The sequence below is a fragment of the Protomyctophum parallelum genome (genome assembly GCF_964188405.1).
Source record: "Protomyctophum parallelum genome assembly, chromosome: 17".
NCBI classification, from domain to species: Eukaryota; Metazoa; Chordata; class Actinopteri; order Myctophiformes; family Myctophidae; genus Protomyctophum; species Protomyctophum parallelum.
The window spans coordinates 16,344,819-16,370,486 of NC_139719.1; the positions used below are offsets into that span (position 1 = coordinate 16,344,819).

At 44.0% G+C, this 25,668-nt stretch overlaps 1 protein-coding gene across 1 annotated transcript in view; it reads left to right on the top strand.

The window, feature by feature from the left end:
• dock1 (dedicator of cytokinesis 1) overlaps positions 1–25,668 on the top strand; it is a 459,680-nt gene that overhangs the window by 149,823 nt on the left and 284,189 nt on the right. The window contains exons 24-25 of the mRNA XM_083788125.1: positions 4,721–4,791; positions 15,213–15,319. Of these exons, the coding sequence (XP_083644251.1) occupies positions 4,721–4,791; positions 15,213–15,319 (178 nt within the window). The remainder of the gene's footprint in view (positions 1–4,720; positions 4,792–15,212; positions 15,320–25,668) is intronic.

The following is a 25,668-nucleotide window of genomic DNA, read 5'->3' on the forward strand; positions in this document are numbered from 1 at the left end:
CAAAAGCTGCTGGCATGTTCCCTGTGTGCTGCTAAGTGCTAACACAGCCTTCACTCACATACTGGCAGTTAACCCATTTTGGGAGGGAACCCCTTTTGGTGTTTTAAACATTGTTATAATTTAGCTATTGAATGAGTATATGCAAAATAGCAGATCTACAAGCTCATAGTGGCGCACTACAAGCTTGTAGGTCTGCTATTTTTGAAAAATCGTGAAAATGTTGCGTAAATCTTTGAATATATATTCTTTCAGAGCGAACATTTTTAAACTAAAATCTTTGCTTCTGGGGGGGGGGGGGTGGTCCCTGGAACTACATATTTTCAGATGGGGGTCGGAGGCCAATTACATAGGCGGAGCTTGAACTTGACGCCTGGGTGTGCGACTGCTTTGACCTTTATTTTATTATTTTAGCGTTTTTACAATGCCCTAACCCCTAAAAATGAGTTATTTAGGTAGTACAGCAGCTCACACACATACACACATGCACTACAGCCATACAGCGAGTCATCATATCATGATAAGAGAGATGATTACAAACTACAGTCAGAAGCCAGAAGTTAAGTTTAAAAAAAACTTTTTTTGCCAGGGGGTGCAGTGCACCCCCTGAACCCCCTCAAGCTCCGCCCATGTGTTTGGGGTTCCTTGACATGAAACCTTTTTGAACCCAACTGACAGAGGGACATGGGGTTTTCACAGAACTGTTCGAAGACATTTGTAGAATCGATGGTAGGTCTAAATGGGTTAAGCAGGTCCACGTTTCCAACAACCAGTCCAAAACACACTCTATCGAACAGAAACCTTGTGGCTCCGTATTCTAACTTTTTCTGTTTTCATGTTTGATCATAACTACAGCCGGCGTTGCATGAAAGCTCCACAAGTAACAGTATCCAAAAGCCCAAAACGCAGCGCCAAACGACAACCTTGTGGATCAATAAAGGCAAAAAAGGCCCCTAAGAATCTACTATTAACTTTGCTGCTAGCTAGCTGGTAGCATAATTGTAGTCAACCTATGCCACCGCCTTTAAGAGAGTCCACCGTCCACTTTAAGAGAGTCGATTTCATCCCCGCTGTAGCCCCATGCACACACTCACTGCAACATTTGCTATCATTAGCATTAGCACACACTGTTTACCTGTCGCCATAAGTGATGCGAGACAAGTCACAAATTACATCCGAACTTTGGATGGCTGAGGATCACCAAGGACTCTCCAAGCTCTCCGAGATTCCCGAGTGATGGAGGTTTGAAAATCCTGCTTTGAACCGAGGTTAATGGAGAGGAGTTGTAATGTCCCATAGCCGGTGGTGATGGAGGCGTTGTATAGCAACCGGATCAATGTTAAAAGCTGCTGTGGTCCTCAACCACTACAGTATATACACGGAGTATACGAGGCTGATAACACCCCATAGCTGGGAGGTACGAATATATTTGTACCTCGCATAGAAAGAATTAACATACTCTACCATACAGATTTTGATACATTTAAAATGTAATCATTTAAAAAAAGTTACTAGTGCTGCTTTAACCACAGCACTTGAATACCTGTGCACTGCCAACAAGCCCCCCCATCCCTGCGTCGCACACGTCTGTGTGCTGTACTCGGTCTGTATGGATGGAGAGAGAGAGAGAGACTGGCACCTCCGCTAATATGCACAGATGCTGCATAACCACCCTCCGACCCACCTTGGCTGGCATTTCCATCAGTCACTCAGAGAGAGGGGGAGGCGTCAGCTCAGATAATCGCTCGCCATTATTAACGGATGGCGCCGTAATCAGCCAGTCAGAGCTGCACTGTTGATGACTTCATTAGAGAGAGAGATCCAAGGCTCCAGGATGTTTTGTTTGCTCGTCTAGGGCCAGGCCCGCTCGCTTAACCACTTAAAACCCCATATGGAGTCCCACAGGGCTCTACACTAGTGCATGTTCTGTTTCACGTTAATGCGAGGAAGGCTTTCGCTGAAAATGGAGTGTTCCTGTAGTTCACATATACTGTATCTCGAGAAGTGTCCGACCGAATAACATTCAAAGATGGGGCATTCAAACATGGCGACGACCGTGGGAGAGCTGGACTATCCCACAGTCCTCACCATGTACGGTCGTACATGCACTTATCACTATTTTGAATTGTTGAAATAATTGAAATGTGTTAAATTATTTGACATTTTTGCCTATAATGACATAATGGGCATCAATCATGTTTCATTAAACGATCGATTATCATTTTTCTTTTTAATTACATTGATCGGTTGGATTAACTGCACACCTTTTAATGGAGATATGGGTCTCAGGACAGACTGGGAGACACACAGTGAGTGTGGAATCACTACCTGGGTTCAATAAAGCACACACGCTCTCCCCAGCCATTACTGACTATTGATCCATGGTAGCCTCACTAGGCTGACTGCTCTGACAGGCTTTCACTGAGACCTCCGCCGCGTATCGATTGGTCGTTCATGTGAGGCCAGCTACTTGGATCTAGTGGATCTCAACCCTTTTTTATTTCATTTCAATGATCCCCTGTTTGATGTGCAATTGGGTATCGAATGGGGATTCAATGCCATGTCTCTAACTCCGGGACCATAATCTACACTCTAACATGTTCATTTATTTAACTCTGCGAGTGTACAATTAATAACCAAATGGACCCATACAAGTCTCATCTTGATTCCATGTGTACACTCTCTGAGTAACAGACCTGTAAGGGTCCATTTGGACCCTCCACCCCACATTGGGAACCACAGGCTTAGTTGATCGCTGACATAATTAAGCAATATTACACGAGAATAATGTAATGAATGCACGCCTGCGATGCTGCAGCAAAGCAACGCAGAAGTAAGTTAAACAACAGTTGCCCTTAAAACTAAGAGAATCACTGAAAAATTCATAATGTTCAATGACAGATGTAGTCACTACGACCACAAATGTCCCAAGAAACTAGCTAGCCTAGCGACTGAGTCTGCTGCACTCTGAGAGAAAAGCACGGCTGAATTGTTTGTTTTGATTAGGCGTTGAAATAATGTGGTTTGAAGCACGGCTAGAAAGCTGTTTCAACCAAGCAGATTGCTTCCTCAAAACGACCTGTTGTATAATTGGCAGTCTGCCACACCATCCAATGTGGATTATTTATTTGTAATTCATTCCGAGGTAAGAAACAAAACAAAAAATAAAAAAACATTTAGATGCTATAAAACTTCATTGTATACATCTAATACGTTGAGTTGAATTGGCAGATGTGGTATTTTCTCTGACTGTTCTTATATTTCTATTTTCCTCTTCTGTTCCTCTGTGTCTGTCCACTGTTGGTTCACTTCCTGTAGTTCTAGGCAGGCTAAAGGACGAGATGGGAGAATGTAGTTCCTCTGTGTTTGTCCACTGTTGGTTCACTTCCTGTAGGTCTAGGCAGGCTAGAGGACGAGATGGGAGAATGTAGTTCCTCTGTGTTTGTCCACTGTTGGTTCACTTCCTGTAGGTCTAGGCAGGCTAGAGGACGAGATGGGAGAATGTAGTTCCTCTGTGTTTGTCCACTGTTGGTTCACTTCCTGTAGTTCTAGGCAGGCTAGAGGACGAAATGGGAGAATGTAGTTCCTCTGTGTTTGTCCACTGTTGGTTCACTTCCTGTAGGTCTAGGCAGGCTAAAGGACGAGATGGGAGAATGTAGTTCCTCTGTGTTTGTCCACTGTTGGTTCACTTCCTGTAGGTCTAGGCAGGCTAAAGGACGAGATGGGAGAATGTAGTTCCTCTGTGTTTGTCCACTGTTGGTTCACTTCCTGTAGTTCTAGGCAGGCTAGAGGACGAAATGGGAGAATGTAGTTCCTCTGTGTTTGTCCACTGTTGGTTCACTTCCTGTAGTTCTAGGCAGGCTAAAGGACTAGATGGGAGAATGTAGTTCCTCTGTGTTTGTCCACTGTTGGTTCACTTCCTGTAGTTCTAGGCAGGCTGAAAGATGAGATGGGAGAATGTCGATAGTAGTCGGTGTTCAACAGTATACAGTTCATTAACTTCATCTTCCTTCCTTAACAACCCCTTACCCTCTAATCCACTCAGTGGTTCTCAAACCTTTTCATGTCAAGGACCCCCAAATGTACCTTTAGTACCCTGCGGACCCCCATTTGTACGGCTCTAGTACGGCTCAGTACAATTTCATAAATGCACACCCCATAAAGCCTTGAATTGATCGAGACTTTCTTTAGTTTTTGTCCCATTCCTGAGCCTATAATTCAATGTCTGGGTCATTGTTCAGTAGGAGACTACACTCTACACTCAGTAGACAGTAGGACACTGAATCAACTCAGCTGGTCATCAAATTATTGGTTCAGGAAACCCTAACCCAGGAAAAAAAAAAAAAAAACTCAATCTCCATGTAGTCAAAGCTTCATGTGGCGTGTGTGTGATTGATAGAAATAAGTACTTTTTTGGGTGAGCTACTCCTTTTAAGTGGCCTGCGGAAGGCGACATGTGCTTTATAAGGCTGTAACGCATGTCACTGAGAGCCACAGCGTTTTCATTATCCAGATTGGCCAAGGGAAGGCCAGACTGCAGCTATAGGGCACACGGTTAATTGTGTTGCCCGTTCGTTATGAGACGCCATTATTATTTTTTTGAGGACACAGACCAAAGTGTTCCGGAACAGCTTACTGGGGGTACTAAATTAATGACTGTGCTAATTGGCTCCAACTGAACATGCAGTTTCTGACCGTGCCTTTCTTGTCTCGGGTCCTCCAGGGCGCAGCGCTGAAGTACGTTCCCACCATCGTCAATGACGTCAAGCTGGTCTTTGATCCCAAGGAACTCAGGTAAGATGTAACGAGTCGCATAGCGGCGCTGGCGGGCAGAAACCCCCAATCTCCATATCGTTAAGCCTTGTTGAAATAATGGCCTACATCCATTTTTTCAAGGTTTTCCAGGAACATTTTAAAACTGATCCAAAACAAAACAATATTATATTTCTTAATCATTTTACCAAAAACGTCTATAACAGTTTGTCTATTACTTACTTATTACTTATTACATTACACTTTCTGTCAGTCCAATTGACTTACTGACTTACTCCTGATGACTTTACGAAATATATAGACGCTATTCTGCCCTTCTGGTGTTGATACAGAATACATGTCGACGTCATCGCTACGGAAACTGTACTTTTCATTGGTTCAATATTCTTAGATCCTACCAACACACTTTCACTTTCAAAATGTTTAAAAGATTGCATCTACAAGCTCGCAACGGTGTAACTTCTTCTGCTTCTTTCCTTTTTGCTTGACACTCGTTATGACAAAGTAGGGCATCCATTTACAAAAAAAGTTAAAATATGGAGATACAGGTTTTGTGCTCGACAGCAACGGCCTTCTGCTGTGTTGATGTTGGTACATTGTCTACTGTAACGTAACATGATGAATGCAGAACTAGGTCTTGTTAGGACGCGGTACAGTAAAATAATCTTCCCACTGAACGGCCTCTCTGCTCCTCTCTTCCACCCTGCAACGTCCTTCCTCTCATTAATGTTCTCTCTTTCACCTGACTCTGCATCTGAAGAACGGGAGCCGTGGCTCATTAAAGCCAATTTACTGTACACAGAATCGGTCGAATTGAATGTAATACCCTCGCACGAAGGATGCAATCATATTTGCTTTTGCTTTGGTGAGCGCCTCTTTGAATTAAAATGTCATGTTTTAAGATGCACTGTATGCCTAACCAGCCAGAGGGATCTCTCTCTCTATCTCTCTCTCTCTCTCTCTCTCTCCTTTTTTACCGTGGGCTGTTTTCTCTTTGAAGCACTTAACATTCACCACATGTGCAGGGATGGGAATTGGTTAAACATACCCAGGTTGCCGTGGAAACCTTGCTGTTTTCCACTAGAGTGTCCGTTGCGGTTTTTAAACTCTGGCGTGCCGTGACTGCCATTACCCTCACCTCCTTGAGGACAAATCACTGAGCCACTCGCGTGACGCGATGGTTGCAAAGTGCCTGCCCGCTGCCGTGGAGGTCGTGGGTTTTGAATCCACGGTGGTGCATCCGGCTTTGTCAGGCGTCTACGTACTCGAACACAGTGGATTATATGCAGTTATGCACATAGCATAATTTACGGGCCGCTTCCCTTCCCTATACTTCCCTACCGATGATACTGATTCAGGCTCTGTTCCATTTTGTGCGCAGTGGTTCTCAAACGTTTTAATTTCAAGCGCCCCCATAACTCCATACAAATGGAACCAAATAATGGTTCATTTGGTTCCATTTGTACACTCTCAGAGTTATACACCCGTACGGGGCCATTTGGAACCCCACTCAATGACACTTTGAGACCCAATGGTGTAGCAGAGTGTTTCCAGTGAGCCAACACAGCACAATGGCAGCACCCTGACTCTGTTTGACCAGAATGTAACAGAGCCTTCATTAGTATCATTAACACTGACTCTGTTTGACCAGAATGGAACAGAGCCTTCATTAGTATCATTAACACTGACTCTGTTTGACCAGAATGGAACAGAGCCTTCATTAGTATCATTAACACTGACTCTGTTTGACCAGAATGTAACAGAGCCTTCATTAGTACCATTAACACTGACTCTGTTTGACCAGAATGTAACAGAGCCTTCATTAGTATCATTAACACTGACCCTGTTTGACCAGAATGGAACAGAGCCTTCATTAGTATCATTAACACTGACTCTGTTTGACCAGAATGGAACAGAGCCTTCATTAGTATCATTAACACTGACTCTGTTTGACCAGAATGTAACAGAGCCTTCATTAGTATCATTAACACTGACTCTGTTTGACCAGCATGGAACAGAGCCTTCATTAGTATCATTAACACTGACTCTGTTTGACCAGAATGGAACAGAGCCTTCATTAGCATCATTAACACTGACTCTGTTTGACCAGAATGGAACAGAGCCTTCATTCGTATCATTAACACTGACTCTGTTTGACCAGCATGGAACAGAGCCTTCATTAGTAACATTAACACTGACTCTGTTTGACCAGAATGGAACAGAGCCTTCATTAGTATCATTAACACTGTCTCTGTTTGACCAGCATGTAACAGAGCCTTCATTAGTATCATTAACACTGTCTCTGTTTGACCAGAATGTAACAGAGCCTTCATTAGTATCATTAACACTGTCTCTGTTTGACCACAATGGAACAGAGCCTTCATTAGTATCATTAACACTGTCTCTGTTTGACCACAATGGAACAGAGCCTTCATTAGTATCATTAACACTGTCTCTGTTTGACCAGAATGGAACAGAGCCTTCATTCGTATCATTAACACTGACTCTGTTTGACCAGCATGGAACAGAGCCTTCATTAGTAACATTAACACTGACTCTGTTTGACCAGAATGGAACAGAGCCTTCATTAGTATCATTAACACTGTCTCTGTTTGACCAGAATGGAACAGAGCCTTCATTAGTAACATTAACACTGACTCTGTTTGACCAGAATGGAACAGAGCCTTCATTAGTATCATTAACACTGTCTCTGTTTGACCAGCATGTAACAGAGCCTTCATTAGTATCATTAACACTGTCTCTGTTTGACCAGAATGGAACAGAGCCTTCATTAGTATCATTAACACTTTCTCTGTTTGACCACAATGGAACAGAGCCTTCATTAGTATCATTAACACTGTCTCTGTTTGACCACAATGGAACAGAGCCTTCATTAGTATCATTAACACTGTCTCTGTTTGACCAGAATGGAACGGAGCCTTCATTCGTATCATTAACACTGACTCTGTTTGACCAGCATGGAACAGAGCCTTCATTAGTAACATTAACACTGACTCTGTTTGACCAGAATGGAACAGAGCCTTCATTAGTATCATTAACACTGTCTCTGTTTGACCAGAATGGAACAGAGCCTTCATTAGTATCATTAACACTGTCTCTGTTTGACCACAATGGAACAGAGCCTTCATTAGTATCATTAACACTGTCTCTGTTTGACCACAATGGAACAGAGCCTTCATTAGTATCATTAACACTGTCTCTGTTTGACCAGAATGGAACAGAGCCTTCATTAGTATCATTAACACTGTCTCTGTTTGACCACAATGGATCAGAGCTTTCATTAGTATCATCGGTAACACCGAGGAAGTAGGGAAGGGGCCTGAGTTCTTTACAAAATGACGTGTGTGCATGTGACCTATTGGCCTGTGCTCGTTCCGAGTTAGTGTTGTAGTTCTCGAGACATGGTCTCGTCTCCAGACCACATTTCCGTTGTCTCGGTCTCGTCTTGGTCTTGTCTCGGACCAATTGTCTCGGGTCTCTTCCACCACCGAAATCACTCGAGACGAGACAATGCAAAACGTTCTATTATTCTCCCTCTCTCTCGCTTTAGGTGGTCTCGACTACAACACTATTCCGAGTAGGCCAGTGCCCAACAGGCACCGTTCTCGTATATATCAATTTGGGGCTCATCCACGCCAAAATGTTTGAGAACTACTGGTCTTGAGGACAGTATCTGAGAAACCAGTGCTAACCAAATGCCCCTTGGTATCGCTGCCCTGTCCCACTTGAATCCCCTTCAGTCTGTCAGAAAAACAACATCCCATTAACGTGGCCTCATTTACAGTGCATTATACTTACAAATGTGCATTGGGAATCCCTTCTCATGTATGTACTGTACTAGAAGCATTTCAGCAGAAAATTTATCTTGAAAAACACATTTATTGGCACTCATCATTCATTTATTTGGTGCATTTTTTGGTGAAGCATTTCATTCTTTATTTAATTATGCAAATATTTGGATATACATATTTTTTAAAGCCTCTGGGGGTCCCTGGAACAAATTATTTAGAGATGGGGGTCCGAGGCCAAATACATAATGTTGGGGGTCCTTGACATGAAAATAGTTTGAGCACCACTGATATCGAAACATACTGTACGTTTATCAGAAAACTGTTTAGAAGGCATGTTTAGAATCGGCCTCGGGTCGTAATTATTTATTCTTCACACTGAACTCTGTAGTTCAGTATCATCACAACTTAAAAGTAGGCCTAGTAAAAGTAAAAGTCAGAATAGCCATTTGTTATTGTTGGACTATCATAATTTATCATAAATCAATGCTATGGCTAATTTGAAAATAGTCCATCTACAAGCTCACAACGCGTCACCACGTGACGTTTGCCTCCGAGACGCAACGTAGTGGAAGTATACAGACTAACCCCTTTTGGTGTTAGCATTATGTTATGCTTTAGCTATTGAAAAATAGCAGATCTACAAGCTCGTAGCGCGCCACTCGGTGGCGCGCTATGAGCTTGTAGGTCTGCTATTTTTGAAAAATCGAAGAACGACTGACATAGAAACATAGCTTTTTCAGAAAACTGTCAGGATGTAGAAGACATTTTTAGAATCTGATCTCAGGTCAAAATGGGCTAGTGTACCAAAGATTATATAAATGGGACCCAATGCCTCCCTGCTTGGCATCAAGTCAAGTGTGGTAAGTCCCGTATACAGTACATACAGTACAGGGGGGAGGATGTGCTTCTGCACCAAGCAGCCTCATACTGTAGATACAGGAGGAGGGTCCTCCTATGAGCCACATGGCTCAGCCTCATGCTGTAGAAACAGGAGGAGGGTCCTCCTATGAGCCACATGGCTCAGCCTCATGCTGTAGAAACAGGAGGAGGGTCCTCCTATGAGCCACATGGCTCAGCCTCATACTGTAGATACAGGAGGAGGGTCCTCCTATGAGCCACATGGCTCAGACTCATGCTGTAGATACAGGAGGAGGGTCCTCCTATGAGCCACATGGCTCAGCCTCATGCTGTAGAAACAGGAGGTGGGTCCTCCTATGAGCCACATGGCTCAGCCTCATGCTGTAGATACAGGAGGAGGGTCCTCCTATGAGCCACATGGCTCAGCCTCATGCTGTAGAAACAGGAGGAGGGTCCTCCTATGAGCCACATGGCTCAGCCTCATGCTGTAGAAACAGGAGGTGGGTCCTCCTATGAGCCACATGGCTCAGCCTCATACTGTAGAAACAGGAGGAGGGTCCTCCTATGAGCCACATGGCTCAGCCTCATGCTGTAGATACAGGAGGAGGGTCCTCCTATGAGCCACATGGCTCAGCCTCATGCTGTAGATACAGGAGGAGGGTCCTCCTATGAGCCACATGGGCATGGCTCAGCCTCATGCTGTAGAAACAGGAGGAGGGTCCTCCTATGAGCCACATGGCTCAGCCTCATGCTGTAGATACAGGAGGAGGGTCCTCCTATGAGCCACATGGGCATGGCTCAGCCTCATGCTGTAGAAACAGGAGGAGGGTCCTCCTATGAGCCACATGGCTCAGCCTCATGCTGTAGATACAGGAGGTGGGTCCTCCTATGAGCCACATGGCTCAGCCTCATGCTGTAGATACAGGAGGAGGGTCCTCCTATGAGCCACATGGCTCAGCCTCATGCTGTAGATACAGGAGGAGGGTCCTCCTATGAGCCACATGGCTCAGCCTCATGCTGTAGATACAGGAGGTGGGTCCTCCTATGAGCCACATGGCTCAGCAAGGCTTATTTACTTTACAGTATGCTTGAGTCAACAACTGGTTTCTCATCCCGGATTATATATGCACACACACACACACACACACACACACACACACACACACACACACACACACACACACACACACACACACACACACACACACACACACACACACACACACACACACACACACACACACACACACACACACACAGGCCTTGATGTCAGTACAGAGATCAAATGGTACAGGTTGCTCCCTCCTCGCACACACGCACGCACGCACGCACACACACCAGAGTCTAATTGGTGTGTATGAAGAGGAAACCACTCATCTCCTAATGATGCAATAGTTATTCTGCCCAAAGGCAGGCGTGCGGAATGGAGAGGAGAGGGGGGAGGGGAAAGATGGGTGCACCACCCTCTCGATGGCAGTGCAGATATATTCTAGTGCTTCTCTCAGGCAGAGACATGTTCAGTCAAAATGAACAGTCACGTTCGTTTTAGTTTGAGGTTTTAAAGCAGCGCTTCTCAAACTTTTTCATGTCATGGACCCTCAAAATGATTGAATGTATTTGGCCGTGGACCCCAATCTCAAAAATATTGTGTGCCATGGTGGGACCCCATGAAGCAAAAAAATATTGTTAAAAGTGGTTAAAATGATTGTGACGCTATATTAACACATTTTGCTGGGGACCCCCTGGTACCACCCTGGTACCACGGACCCCAGTTGGAGAAAATAATATGTTGAAGGATCTTTTGAAGACATTTCAGCTTTTACAATTAGAATTTTGACAATAAAGTTTGCAGCTTGCAAGATTAATTAGTTAGTAAATTATGAAAAGTATTCAAATAAATAGAGTGCAGACAGAATCGGGTAACGTGCTATCTAAATCGCGTTAACATCTGTGGCAGGGCAAAACAATAAAAACCAAGTAAAAAGTCCCATCTGCATACTTTTATCCCCAGAACAATGACAATCATATCAGCAAGCACAAAGTGAAATACTTAATTTAACTCTGAGAGTATGGCAATTAACCTTAGGCCAATTATTTTACAAAATAGGCATGAATACATTGAATCCCATGACACATACGTGTGGCCATGCAGTGTTATGGCACTGATAATGCAATGCTTTGCCTTTAAAAAAAAGCTGGGGCGGTACAAACTTACAGAAAAAACAAAAATTAATTATGCATGTGCAAAAACGCTACTTATACGTTATTCAACAAGGCTTTGGTTTAGTAAACACCTGCAATTCCCCACGCAAAACCCACTTTGATATCTAGCGGGGGAAGCAAAGGGCAGCAAATGCTCCACTTCTTCCAAATCAGGTAAATAAGCACTTTTAACTTTATTTCCAGCCCTGACAGGTTCCAGCGCTAACAATAGGCTTTGGTTCAATAACATTGGTAAGGTAGCTAATTTCAATCTACCCACACAGTTTCATGTTATAATTTGTATGTGTGTTCATCTCACACATGCACCAATTGTCCTTGGACATTTTGTAGATTGCACATGGACATGTGTAGTTTGTCCATGGACATTTGTAGTTTGCCTGTGGATAGTTATATACCCGTGCATGCACCATTCATCCATGAATGTCTGTAGTTTGTCCATGTGTAATGCCCTGGTTTCGAACCCCGGGTCTCTCACGTGGCTATAGGTACATTGAAGCTAAACATCATATCCACTAGCCTAAAGGGGAATTCCGCCTTCTGCCAGAAGCTCTGAGCCATACCTGTTGGAGAGTTTGTTCCACGCATGCGCTGTTCATCCATGAGCTTGTGGAGAAATGGTGCATGCGTGGGACAAAGTGTCCTGAATATGGCATTGCATTGTATGTCCACAGCCTGGCTGGTTGGCTGGCACCGTGGGAAAACAGTTCTTCATGAAACAAAGTCTGAGTCATATTTCCCCAAACAGCATCACTATTCAGATCGGCTGTAGAACAGAGAAATATCCCCCACCGGACCCTAAAGTTTCCCTCTCATACTGTTCCTTCCTTAGTGCTTTGCTTCTTTTGGATGTTTTTTCTATTTAACTTTTTTGTCAAGATGAAAAGATTGTGGAGGCTGTGGAGGCCAGCGGTCCTCCTCCAAGCTCAAGGTCAGCGCGGTGGCTGGGCTGCGTGCTCCTCTGATAGAGAGCCAGTCTCTGTCTGAGCAGCAGGGATCTGCCCAGCACGCCCCTGTGGTGCTTCTTAATCTAGCAGGCCTGAGGGGGGCTGGCCTGGCCTGGCCTACCTAGATGAAACCTCACACTTCCCATTCCCAAGGATCATGTCCTTTTTCAGTGAAAATGTTCATTTCACTCTTCGCTCTAGGCTGTTGCGAATGTGTGCGCAAACGCGTGCAAAAAACACCCCGCCACCGTCGGTGTCAGAAACAGGCTGACTGACTGTGAGCAGTGTGTATGCGAAGGCGTGACTGTCTGGCTGATTGTGAGATGTCTCTGTTTGCTATAGCTAGTGGCTAATTTGTTGTCAGTCAGGATCAGTGGTCTAGGGTCTACAGTCAAATGCAAGAAGACCGCTGGCTGCTGCCACTGCCTTTGTGCTCCGAGGGCTAAAGACATGTCCCTGCCAAGTCATCCGGGACAAACTGTTCCACAGTGTGCCTCGGTCCCAGAGGAGGCCTCAAGCGGCTAGAACCATCAGCTCGTCACACGCAATGGTGGAAAATGTTATTAATATTATTTTGAACATTGTACTTGGCATGGCACACTCGGGCACAGTGTGTGACATAATCTATATATTTCATACAGAATCTGCTACACTGGCATAACATGGGCATAGGCTTCATACTGTGCAAATGAAGAAAGAAATACACTCTCAGAGTTAAATTAACATTGATTTTACAATATAAATTGGGGTCTCTTGAAAAGGAAAATGAATCTGGTGGAGAATCCCTGCTAGAGCTGTAAAAATCTTCTCTTATATTCTCAAATGGGGGTCCGCGGGCTAATTAGTGTCAATCTGGGGGTTCTTGACATGAAAAGGTTTGTGTCCTGTTTATGTCCTGATCCAATAACAACTTTGAACCTGGCGTTCCCTATTTTGGACTGGTCATGTAGATGAACATAAATGAATGAATGATTAAATAAACTCTTTTTGCATGCTTTGTTTTGTTCTACTACTGTTAACTACAGTATGCACCGATTCATGATTATTCATTCAAGATGGAACACGCTTACAACCAGTGTTCATGTCTTTGCAGCCCACTCGGATTTTGTTTCAGTCTTTTAGCCTTGTCAACATTGTTGCCAGATGTTGTTGCCAAACTTTTTTAATTGACTTTTTGTCACAGTTTTTTGAAGGACTTATTTTGGCAAGTCCAACCTCTCTGAACATTGTTGCATTGACGAGAATTTGGCCCAGCTAACTTTCCCATCCTTCCATTTGTTCCTCCAGAAATGGTTGCACCTGGACCAATTATTGACCACAAAGGAGGAATGAACCGTAGATTCAATTTTGGAGTTTGTCTTCGTGTTCGAGGTTAAAGGCGACCGGACATGAAAAAACATGTGTTTCTCACTCCTGGACATAATAATTAACATTCAATGCCAAAAGTTATTTTGGGAACAAAAGCTTTTATCATTAATGGAGACACATGGTGCTGCCACTACTCTATTCTAAATGTAATTGAGTGACCTGGAAATCAGGAGGTGTCAAAGCCTCTGGAGACAGTAGCTTATAACATTGCAGGGGGAAAAAAGGTATTTTTGACCTTAAGTCAGCTTGTGGTACCTGGCCTTACTACAGTCATGCGAGTGTTAACCAGTTAGACCCTCTATACCACTGGTCCACAAACTTTGTCATGTCAAGGACCCCCAAATTGATGCTAATTAGCCCGCGAACCCCCATTTGAAATGATATGCCATGGAGAGATTGTTACGGCTCTAAGCAGTGAGTCTCAATCCGTTTAATTTCAAGGACCCCCAGTTTGACATGCATTAGTATACGGACCCCCATTTATTGGCATTTCTATCTCTGTTCAATCAATGTTAATTCAACTCTGAGAGTGTACAAATGTGGGTGTACCCATTGGGGTCAATTTGGTTCCATTTGAACACTCAGAGTTCCAGACCCATAAGGGTCCATTTGGTTTCAAACTATCATTTAGCTGGGGACCCCCTAGAACTCCCTCAAGGACCCCTGGGGGTCCCTGGACCCCACTTTGGGAAGCACTGCTCTATACTTAGTAAAACGGACCTAAATTAAACTGTACTGTGTGCGTTATTTTTCAGCCTACAGTACACCAAGTCTCTTCGTCATAAATATCTGATCTACAAGCTTCCAATGTGTCAACATTGTGAGGCGTTGTGACTTGTGATCTATTTCTTTGGTGAATGTTACCCCCCCCCCCCCCCCCAAAAAAAATAGGAATGCTGGGGTTGAAGTGGTTAAATGCCAAGTATGGCAAGTTATTTTCAGTCTCAGTTTTCCTAGTGACACTGACATAGGTTATAAAGTAAAAATTTTATTCAGGGGTGTCGTACTGTAGGATGAAAAACAAGTTATTTACAGGGCTGACCTGAGCCCAACAAAATATTTGAGAACTTGTTTATTATCGACAGCTTTAACCAAGCTGTAAAAACTTTAAAAGTGCCCAGTCGGTAACACACCAGACAGGCCCAGTCCATCACGCAGTAGGTCCATGCATGCAGCGTGTGGTTCTGACCTTGTTCTTGTGGTTCTGACCTTGTTGGTGTTGCTTGTGTCTCCACAGCAAGCTGTTCACAGAGTTCATCCTGAAGGTCCCACTGGGCCGCCTGGTCAAACAGAAGCTGGAGTGTCTGATCGACATCGTCCACAGTGACCTGTTCACTCAGCACGGTGAGAATCACACACACACAGTCACACACACACACACACACACACACACACACACACACACACACACACACACACACACACACACACACACACACACACACACACACACACACTTGTGTGGACGTTAACATTAGAACAACATTAGAATTTGCTGAAAAATATTCCAAAAAACACTGAAAATCTGAAAATCATTTTTGTTTTTCAATACAACAGCAGCCTGAGCTAACGTGTTAGGTTTCTGGTCTAGAGGGGCGGGTCGCGGCAGGGATTTGCGCATGCCCTGATTGGATCTCACCGTTCTGTCAGTCACCCTGGTCCCCGAAAAAATGGTGGGATAAAATTTAAACAAACAAATGTAGGTACTGTAGGTTGTAAATAACAAAGTATTAGACATATAAATCCTCCAATAAACTCCTCCTTTCTATTAATTACCGGGCCCCTATTAATCACCGGGAATGGCGTTGAATTACCGTAAGTAATACATTCCGGCCTCCTTTTATGAGCCGGGGTTTTTTGTGTTGTTTTTTCCCAAGTGCCGTATCTGGTACTTTCGCTGCTCTGGCTGGCTGTGCCTGTCACGTCAGCGTCCACTGTCCAGATGCTGTGGCCGCGGTGCTCGGCTCGCACACAATACAACAACAAAGTTAACTTCGGGAGAGAGCCCCCACAGATCTGCCCTTCATGCAACGAACGTTGGTTCTATAAACGGCAGATCGATGAGCGCATGGGGGGTTTTGCAGCCTGGCGCACTGGCGCAGCTCCATGCGCGTTGTGGATCTCTCATTTTATGGAACGAACGTACCACCGGTATGCTGTTAGCTTGTTGCTAACGGGACCCTGTTAGCAACAAGTCTCTCTCTCTCTCTCTCTCTCTCTCTCTCTCTCTCTCTCTCTCTCTCTCCCTCCCGTTGAAGCACTGCAGTGTTGCACTGTTCTGATTTGATATTACCGGTATATGAAATAGCCTATCATACATTTTATTTTTATGTTATTATTTGCATCTGAACTTGTCAGTAGCCTAACTGTAGGCCTTTACCACAGTACTGTGGTAGTCTATCTCAGTTGAAGTTATATACCGGTATATTTGTGAATGTGACCAGATTTGACTGAGGGACTGTCATTGTATTTTTATTTTTTTCATGTCATATGAAAGCAGGGAATCATATAGCTTCAAATGACAATGACATTGGTTATTCAAGTTAAATTGATGTGTTGATGTTATTATGGTATTTACCATAGGCAATATGCCAATAATGGAAAAACAGTTAAAATGACCATTGAGCACCTGCAACTGCACTGTTCAATATTTCATGAGGACTTGGTTTCAATAGGCTACATGAGCCCAATACATTTTACTGTGTTCTAACTGACCCAAAATGTGATTTGTTCATTATGATCAGTTTGAAAATTTGAAATAAATTCCTCCTTCTTATAGTTATAGTTGCCTCCTTTCAATAAAAGCCCGGTATCGGGATCGGTTGAGACAAATAATAGCGCGGGTTCCTAAAAGAGGATTTACGGTATGTGACTTTACTTACTAAAATGTAATTCAATCAATCAACTTTTAACGATGATCAATTAATGGTTTCACCCCAGCATGAGGCCTTCCTCTTCCCGTAACACAGTCACCATTATCAGAAATCATTCTTTCATGAGTCACACAGCTGTAACAGAGAGCATAACGAAGCCGGGTAATAAAAAGTGGAACTAACGCGTGACACCGCGATTAGTAACTCAATTAATCCAAGATGCTGGCGGGGCTGTGCCTTTTCTCCTCATTAAAGGACTTACGCATTGATTAGTGTGTCAATTAAGCAACCATCCCCTCCCAGCAATCTGAGGAGATCTCGCATAGCTGCGGTCAGTCTTCTCATCATGAAATGGCTTTTTATTAATCCTAATGAAGGAATCAATTATGAACGACGCCCTCCCCCCCGATCCGGAAGCCATCGGTATACGCCGATCCGGAAACGATTGGTTGCTTTTAATCGGGATTAAATCACAGAATTGATCTGCATGGTGCACAACACTCCGGGGAAATGAGAAACCGAGGTCAAATTGTTACGTTTCTTCATTTCTATGAAGCCTTTTTTACGTACGCACACGCACGTGCGCACGCACGCACACACACACACACACACACACACACACACGCACCAGTTCGCAAGAGGCCACTCTGCCTCCGGCTTACAGATCTGCAAGTTTTTTTTTTCTTCACAAGTGATGTCTAGTCTTAAAATGTCATGTCTACCTTGATTGATCCAAGCCTTAACATTTCTAAAGAAGTAATATTAAACAGACAAGTGTTTCAATGCAAGAGTTTTGTAACATCTTCTCTCCTAACAGTGACAGCTTGCACAGACACACTTTGATCATTCTTTATTTACATTGCAATCATTTTCTAACCAGCATGCACTAGAATTAAAATGTTTCTCCTGGTTCCTATCCAAGTAATGGTAGTTTGTAGTTCATACGCTGGGTTACATTTGCAAAAGATTATGCACAAAATGTGAACTTTGTATAGAAAATAATAACATGAGTGATGCTTTTTAAATGATAGAAATTGGCATTCTTGCCAAAATCCAGTGTATTCTTAAGGTTTAGTTACAGTAGAGACACAGCTATACACTACACAACTAGGCTTGGTTCTAATTCCTGCACAGCTGTAGCAGACAGCCCCCTGGAAAGCAGCGCATCGGCTAGCGATGATACGAAACGACAGCCATGTCTGCACACAAATAGTTTGGCTGCCGAGGGATGGCGAGCTAAGCTGCCCACCAGTCTCCAATCTCCTATCTGAGGATGTCTGGCACTGTTGTGGATACCTTGTGTTTTCCTATACTGTCAGCAGACTGGAACTATCGAGCCGGGCCACGAGCGAGCGCTCTCCTCAAACTTTGAGCGCAAACTGATTTTGGATGCTACAGTAATTTGCCCCTTTAACACAGATCAGGGGAGCAGCCCACATTATTGTGTTCTCTTCCAGTGAGCCAAGTGATTAATTTGCCTCTAATCGTGCTCACCCCCCCCCTCCCCCAAGTACATTAACCACTTTCAACCTGATGTACCTGATCATGCATTTATATGCCATTATAGGTGATAAAGAGAAATGGCATTTCTACAGTATAAGCTCACAGCACATTGTGAGCTTGTAGATCGGTTATTTTCACTGCACGACAAAGTTTAAAATAGGACTGGTTTACAAGACTGAAGCTGACATGTACGTACGTTACCATAATGAAGAAAGAAAAATCTAAATGTGTTTCGTTTTAACCCATTCAGGCCTAAGGCCGATTCTAAAAACGCCTCTAAATCCTGACCTAACTCCTGAAAAAACTTCAAATATTGATATAGCAGAATATTTTTTTTTACATTTTTGAATACTGTACATACTGTACAGAACCCAAATATGAGTGCCCGGCCTGAGGGGGTAAGATACAAATAGGGGTTCCCGCCCAGAATGGGTTAAATTGTAGGGGGTGATCCACACATACTAAATTAGGTTTTCAAAACCTGGAGGAAACTGTGGGAAGAATTGGTGTTATCTGTTTATTTTTTTGTAAAAAATCATCAGCATGTAGAAGACAAAAACTGCCTTTGGCAAATCTATTCAATGCATATTGATGAGCAAGCGAACACAGACTAGTAGCTCACCCCACACTGAGTGGCACACGTCTAGCTAGATGCCTCACGCTGTGCGTCCTCCTGCTTGAAGCCACGAGCCAACGGGGTCCGGGAACCCTAGGGGGGTCCTCAGATTCCAGAGACCCCTAACACAAAAAATATATATGGAGAAGCCGCCTTTAGCTACTATGCCCCTGTGCTGTGGAACAGCCTGCCAAGGGATCTATACGGTTCTCTGAATCTGTGGACATTTTTTTAAACGAAATCTTAAGACACACCTTTTTAGCATTGCTTTTACCTACAGTAGATCATTGCATGTTCATTTCCTGTTTTAGTCGCTCCTTTTTGCTTTTGTTATTACTATTACTATGTAGTTGATGCTCTCTTGTTACTGTGTTTTTGCTCTTACTTGTTATATTTTTGCTCTTTCTGTGAAGCACTTTGAACTGCACTCGTTGTCTGAAATGTGCTATATAAATAAAGATTGATTGATTGATACAGGGGGGCTGCCAAATCTTTGGCACAGTTTATTTTTTATTTATTTTTGCATGAGACGTAGCCTTCTCGTGCCATTATCTCCTTTGTCTACCAGTATTTCATAATGGTCGACATTGATACAATAGCACTGGTTCTAAAATATAGAGGACGTTTTGCATGTTTATGCATACATATATCCTACAGTTACTTTATCACCAAATTAGCCCTTCACTAAGTCCCTCCCCAACCCAGCCTTGTCCAATAGGCACGTTAGCAGTGAAGAAAGCTTGACCTGGATACAGAAACCGTTGCTAAACTATTTGGATTGGCATTGGACAATCGCTTTTTGGGGTGGGATTTAGTGAAGGGCTAATTGAGGGTCAGTTGTTACTGGTTTTATGTTGGTATAAGGACGCACCGAGGCAAGCGAACCCTGACAGAATGCATTGAGTTCAATGAGGGCCGGGTGGACAAGTGTATGCATTAAGCAATATTACACGAGAGGGTGTGATTTACCGTCATTAATGGCCTGCGTTGCTAAAGGAATGAGCCGATAGGTTAGTTATAGATATAGATATACAGTAGCCACTAGACTAATTTATTTTTCCAATGAAATCGCTAGCATATCAACCCTGTCTGCTCCGCTCTTGGAGATCAGCACAGCTGATTTTTATGTCTTGTTTCATCATTCTCGTTTAAGCACGGCTGTATGGCTACTTCAACCAATCAGATTGCTTCCTCGAAACGGCCTGTTGTATAATAAACAATTTGTTTATGAATGATTGCATCGTGGCGGTGCGTGGGAAACATCAGCGCACATGGACGTGTCGTGATGGCTTTGAGAGACGCTTGGAAGTGTCGTGACGGCTTTGAGAGACGCTTGGAAGTGTCGTGACGGCTTTGAGAGACGCTTGGAAGTGTCGTGACGGCTTTGAGAGACACGTGGAAGTGTCGTGACGGCTTTGAGAGACACGTGGAAGTGTCGTGACGGCTTTGAGAGACACGTGGAAGTGTTGTGACGGCTTTGAGAGACGCGTGGAAGTGTCGTGATGGCGTTGAGAGACACGTGGAAGTGTTGTGACGGCTTTGAGAGACGCGTGGAAGTGTTGTGATGGCTTTGAGAGACGCGTGGAAGTGTCGTGATGGCTTTGAGAGACGCGTGGAAGTGTCGTGACGGCTTTGAGAGGCTTCAATGAACTCGCCGGTCAATGGTGGAGCTGCTCAGCAGTGCATGGAGGCAGTATCATTGACCAGCAGGCCTGCTGTGTAATTACTGCATCATGTCCATTGTCCATAGTAACGACCGGCAGTGCAAAGTAACCACGCACATTTACTTTTGAGGTACTTTACTTCAGTATGTCTCGATGAGTATATTTCAATGACAATACACAATTTGTAGTTTTACTCAAGTCTGATTTCTCAATGTAGGCGTTATACTTGTACTTGAGTACTTTCTTACATTGTGGTGTTGCTCAGATTGCTTCTCCCATCACTGGCATCAGATCCATACTAATGAGCAGCCATGCCACACGCTCACCCTTCTACATTCGATAGTTTTTTTTCTTCCAAACCGGGCGAAGCGCTAATGAGGTCGATCATAATTACGGCTTTCCGCCACTGGAGTACTGTAACAAAACACTGGGTCGTTCAGTCGAAGCCGATGATGCCGAATAGCTGTCCTTCAATTGAGAAATACTGAACACAAATCCCTGTTTTATCTCTTCAAAATCAAGTGGTACGGTGTCTGTCCTGCTCGACAGCTTGGGGCTTGTGTTGTGGCCACTCAAAACAGCCAAAACAGTGAGTGAGAGTGAGAGTAATTAAAGGCCTTACTTTAAATACTTCACTTTTAGGTGATAAGGTGACCAGTAAAAACAGAGAGATGTGTTGGGCTGACCGGTGCAGGTGAGGCGCTTATCACCACGACGTGACGTCATGTTGTAGTTTTTGGTGGTCACCTTATCACCTTTATGAAAAGGCCTTTTAAGGTCCTTCCGCACCGGGATGCGAGGCACTCATCATGACACATGTTCCACTGTATAGCGCCCAAACTGTGGAACGACCTGTTCAAGAGTGTCTTTAACCTTGTTTATGTTCAAATCACATTAGAAAACTCACTTGTACTCCTTGGCTTTCCATGATTCAGAAAGCAGCTGTTTCCGTTGGGCAATGATTCGTGTTGCACCCTCCGTGTGTGTGTGTGTGTGTGTGTGTGTCGACTCGTGTGTGTGTGCATGCGTGCGTGCCCTCCCTGCATGTTGTCATTGACAGCGGCGAGTCCTGCAGTGTCCACTGATGTGTTCCTGTAGGCTGCTGAGCTGCAGTGTGACTGAGCTCTCCATTCCATCCCGTTCCATTTACTGTTCCGTTCCACTTTTTATTATTCTCTCCAGAAGGGTCATTAATTTCTCCGTCAATAGCCATTGTGTGCAGCAGTAGACAGACATCCCTTCCACAAGAGAGATACTCTTGTTCTCCTTGAGCAGGAGCCGGACCATATTAGGTCCACCTTATCTCTTTCCCACGTCTTTCTCTCTCAGATCTCCCTTCCCCAGCCCCCCTCCCCTCTATCTCTCTCCCTCCCCTCCCCTCCCCTCCCCTCCCCTCCCCTCCCCTCCCCTCCCCTCCCCTCCCCTCCCCTCCCCTCCCCTCCCCTCCCCTCCCCTCCCCTCCCCTCCCCTCCCCTCCCCTTATATCCCCATCTCTCTCTCTGTCTCTCTCTATTTCTCTCCCCCTCTCTCTCTTTCTCCCCCCTCTCCCTTTCTCTCCCCCTCTCGATCTATGTCTCTCTCTCTCTTTCTCTCCCCCTCTCCCTTTATCTCCCCCTCTCTCTCTGTCTCTCTCTCTCTTTCTCTCCCCCTCTCTCTCTGTCTCTCTCCCCCTCTCTCTCCACCCTCTATCTTTATTCCCCCTCTATCTCTCCTATATTCTATCTCTCAGAACACCTCCACCATCTCTCTCTTTCCCCTCTCCCTTCATCTCTCTCTCAGATCTCTCCCTCCTCCTATCCGTCCATCTGTCCCTGCCTCTGTCCCTCCAGGAGGCAGGAAGTCATGTTGTAATGTAGACAGACAGACAGGCAGTAATCAGGCCAGCTCTGACCGCTGCTGCCCCCTCTGCCCCGGAAGGATGAAAGAACATGACCTTCCACCTCTAGATCCCCATCTTTCAAATGATCCACACTCCAATCAGTGTGTCACACAGGCGACACACACACACACACACATGCACGCGCGCACACACGCACGCCATTATCACCTAACAACCAGCCACAGCTCTCTTGAAAGGAGCTGAGAAAAGGTTTAATAATAAAAAAAATATATAATAATTTCGTGACCGTCTGCCTTAAGCCCAATTTATGCAGTACCTTGTCATTGTCGTACGTGTGGCAAATAACCGATATACACATCCCATAGTGTGTCACTTCATTCCTGTATGTATGTATGTATGTATGTATGTATGTATGTATACGTATGTATGTATGTATGTATGTATGTATATGTATTTTAGCAAACATTTCAGGTCGGCGGCCAATTACATAATAATGTTGGGGGTCCTTGGCAGGAAAGAGTTTGAGCACCACTGATATAGCGACAAGGTTCTTCAGTGATTTTTAGGATTTTGAAGACATTTCTAGAGCAAAAAGTTGACATATTGGCTTTCTGTCCGACATGCAGCAGAGATATGAGAGACCCCCTGCGGTGTCTCCTCTGTCCACCACACTATTGATCGGAACCTTTATGTCAGGGAAATCCATTGAGGCCAGGGTGTCTTTTCCAATGGCGCCCTGTGTGCGACATTGATTCTATGATGATCTACATACTATGCCAGTAGTTCTCAAACTTTTCCGTGCCAAGGTCCCCAAAATTATTATAGATTTGGCCGCGGACCTCCATCTGCAAACGTTTTGTGCCAGACACCCATTTGTGTTTGAGGAAAAGTGCAAAAGTATTGCTATCAAAACGTACTTATACTAAAGTTTAAACTGCAGGGGTGCCCACACTTTTTTGAACTGAGAGCTATTTTCAAAATGACCAGCTGAACAAGATCTATATATAATACCATTGCTGAAAATGGCTTTGGAATAGCGGCGCTGGCATTACATTTAAGACAAATGCACTTGGAAAGGGGAGAAATGGAATAGGGTTTATTTTTTTCGTATTTCATTTGTAATCTACCGACATTTGTGCACAGCAACACTCTTGAAAACAATGTATTGCAATATGGCTTTGAGCTGACAGGGCCTTTTTTATGTCAGTCAATCAATCAAGTCAACAAACAAAGTGGCTGATGCCAAAATTTATTTTTATATTTAAATTAAATATTCTTTAGCGGCATGTTATGTGATCTACCTGCACAGCATTTGTGATCTACTGGTAGATCGCGATCAACCTTTTGGGCACCCCTGGTTTAAAGTATCAAAAGTAATTTTCTAATACATAAAATGTTAAAAAATCTTTGGAAATGTCTAAATAGCAGCTCTACAAGCTTACAATGCGTTGCATCGTGACATACTAGATTTGTGTATATCTATGTATTTGTAAATACTAGATTTGCCACCGAGACATAGTGGGACATAGAGACATAGTGAGACATAGAGACATAGTGGAGTAGTAAAAATACCTAGAAAATTGATTGATAATGTTCTTTGCACCACTGGCAGTTCCATTCCATTCCCTCAGAAGTATAACCGTTTCGGACATGGACGAATTCCACCCGTTACAGCAGCGGCATAGTGGATATATTGTATATGGAAATGCACTGTTTGATGTCATTGCTACGAGCCCATATAGTCTCCTCTGGGCTGCTCGAGTGTTTCTGAAGTTTTAATCAAATATTTGGCGGCTGCGGTGGAGGAGGAAGGCACGGCGTTGTCGACCCGCTCTCGTTTGAACAGGCGGAGCGACGGAAATTAGTTTTGTGGTGTTATTGTGCTTTCATTTATTTATATTATTTTTGAGGTGCGTTAGCCCCTCCTATATACAGCTTTTGTCCCCACACGTATCACTATTTGCCATTGACAATGAAAGGAGACATTAGATCATATGTCCCTCAAATATGAGGTACATTTGTGGCAACACAAACATTAAATGCCGTTGACAACGAAGGAAAAATTAACGTCATATGTAGACGAGCAAATCGGCTAACCAATCACATAAATTCAGTTATTCATGAGATGATGTTTGATGACGTATAATGATGAGAGCGTCCCTCACTTCACACAAGTGTGATTTTTATGTACACAGCATAGGGATTAGCTGACCACACAGGCTAGCCCGTTCGATTCATATTCATGCATTCATACTTTGTTATACCGACCAGTACAAGGAAAGATGAGTCTTGTGTCACAGCTGGAATCAAATATTTGAGTTAAAAACTTTCGCTCTGAAAGAATATATTCAAACATTTGGGCCACATTTTCACGATTTTTCAACAGCTAAAGTATAACATAATACTTAAAACACCAAAAGGGGTTCCCGCCCAAAATGGGTTAAACATTGGACCAGCAGATGGCTAGCTCAGGTGTCTCTGGGGAGCAGGAAGGGGTGAAAAGGTCCTTACACACTGGGTGAGGCCCCTGACACACATGATGCAGGCACCAGAGACATACCAGACATGTATTGATTTCTGTATTTTACAGTTAATAAATACCGCTTCTGATGACTTTCCTTCCCTAGACTAAAACAAACTACTGAATTATCTACCGTACAAGATCGGTCAAAATAAAATAAGAACGCACGGAAATAAGTTCTGGATTGCAGCTTTAAGGTCTCCTTCTCTTCAAGAGAATACTTTCTGCAGCGTGTTGTGTTTGACGTGCAGAGCAGACTGGCCCAGACAGCTACCTGTGATACTGTCTCCGTTCAGAGGCCTTCTGGGAGCGTTCCGCTGTCTTTTATTTCTGATGACTAATACCTAGCGTGGAGGCATTGCGCTTGCATCAAACACCGCGCCTTTGCGAAGGAGTTATTAACAAGATGCCTGTGGGACCGCGGGTATGTGCATTCACTGTAAAATCCGCAGTGCTAAGTGTTACATCTGTACCCATTCCTAGTTACATTTCACAATGTCTATGGGTCCCCAGTGTGAAATGAGCGTGCCTTAATGTGTTGCCATCTCATCTATGCCTTAATAATCCCCTACATTGTTGAGCGTAGTCCCTCAGGGTCTTTTTCTCATTTTGCTCTCCATTAAATGTCTGCGAATGCGACGTTCTCCCCACAATGACACGGACCCTGCATGGGGTT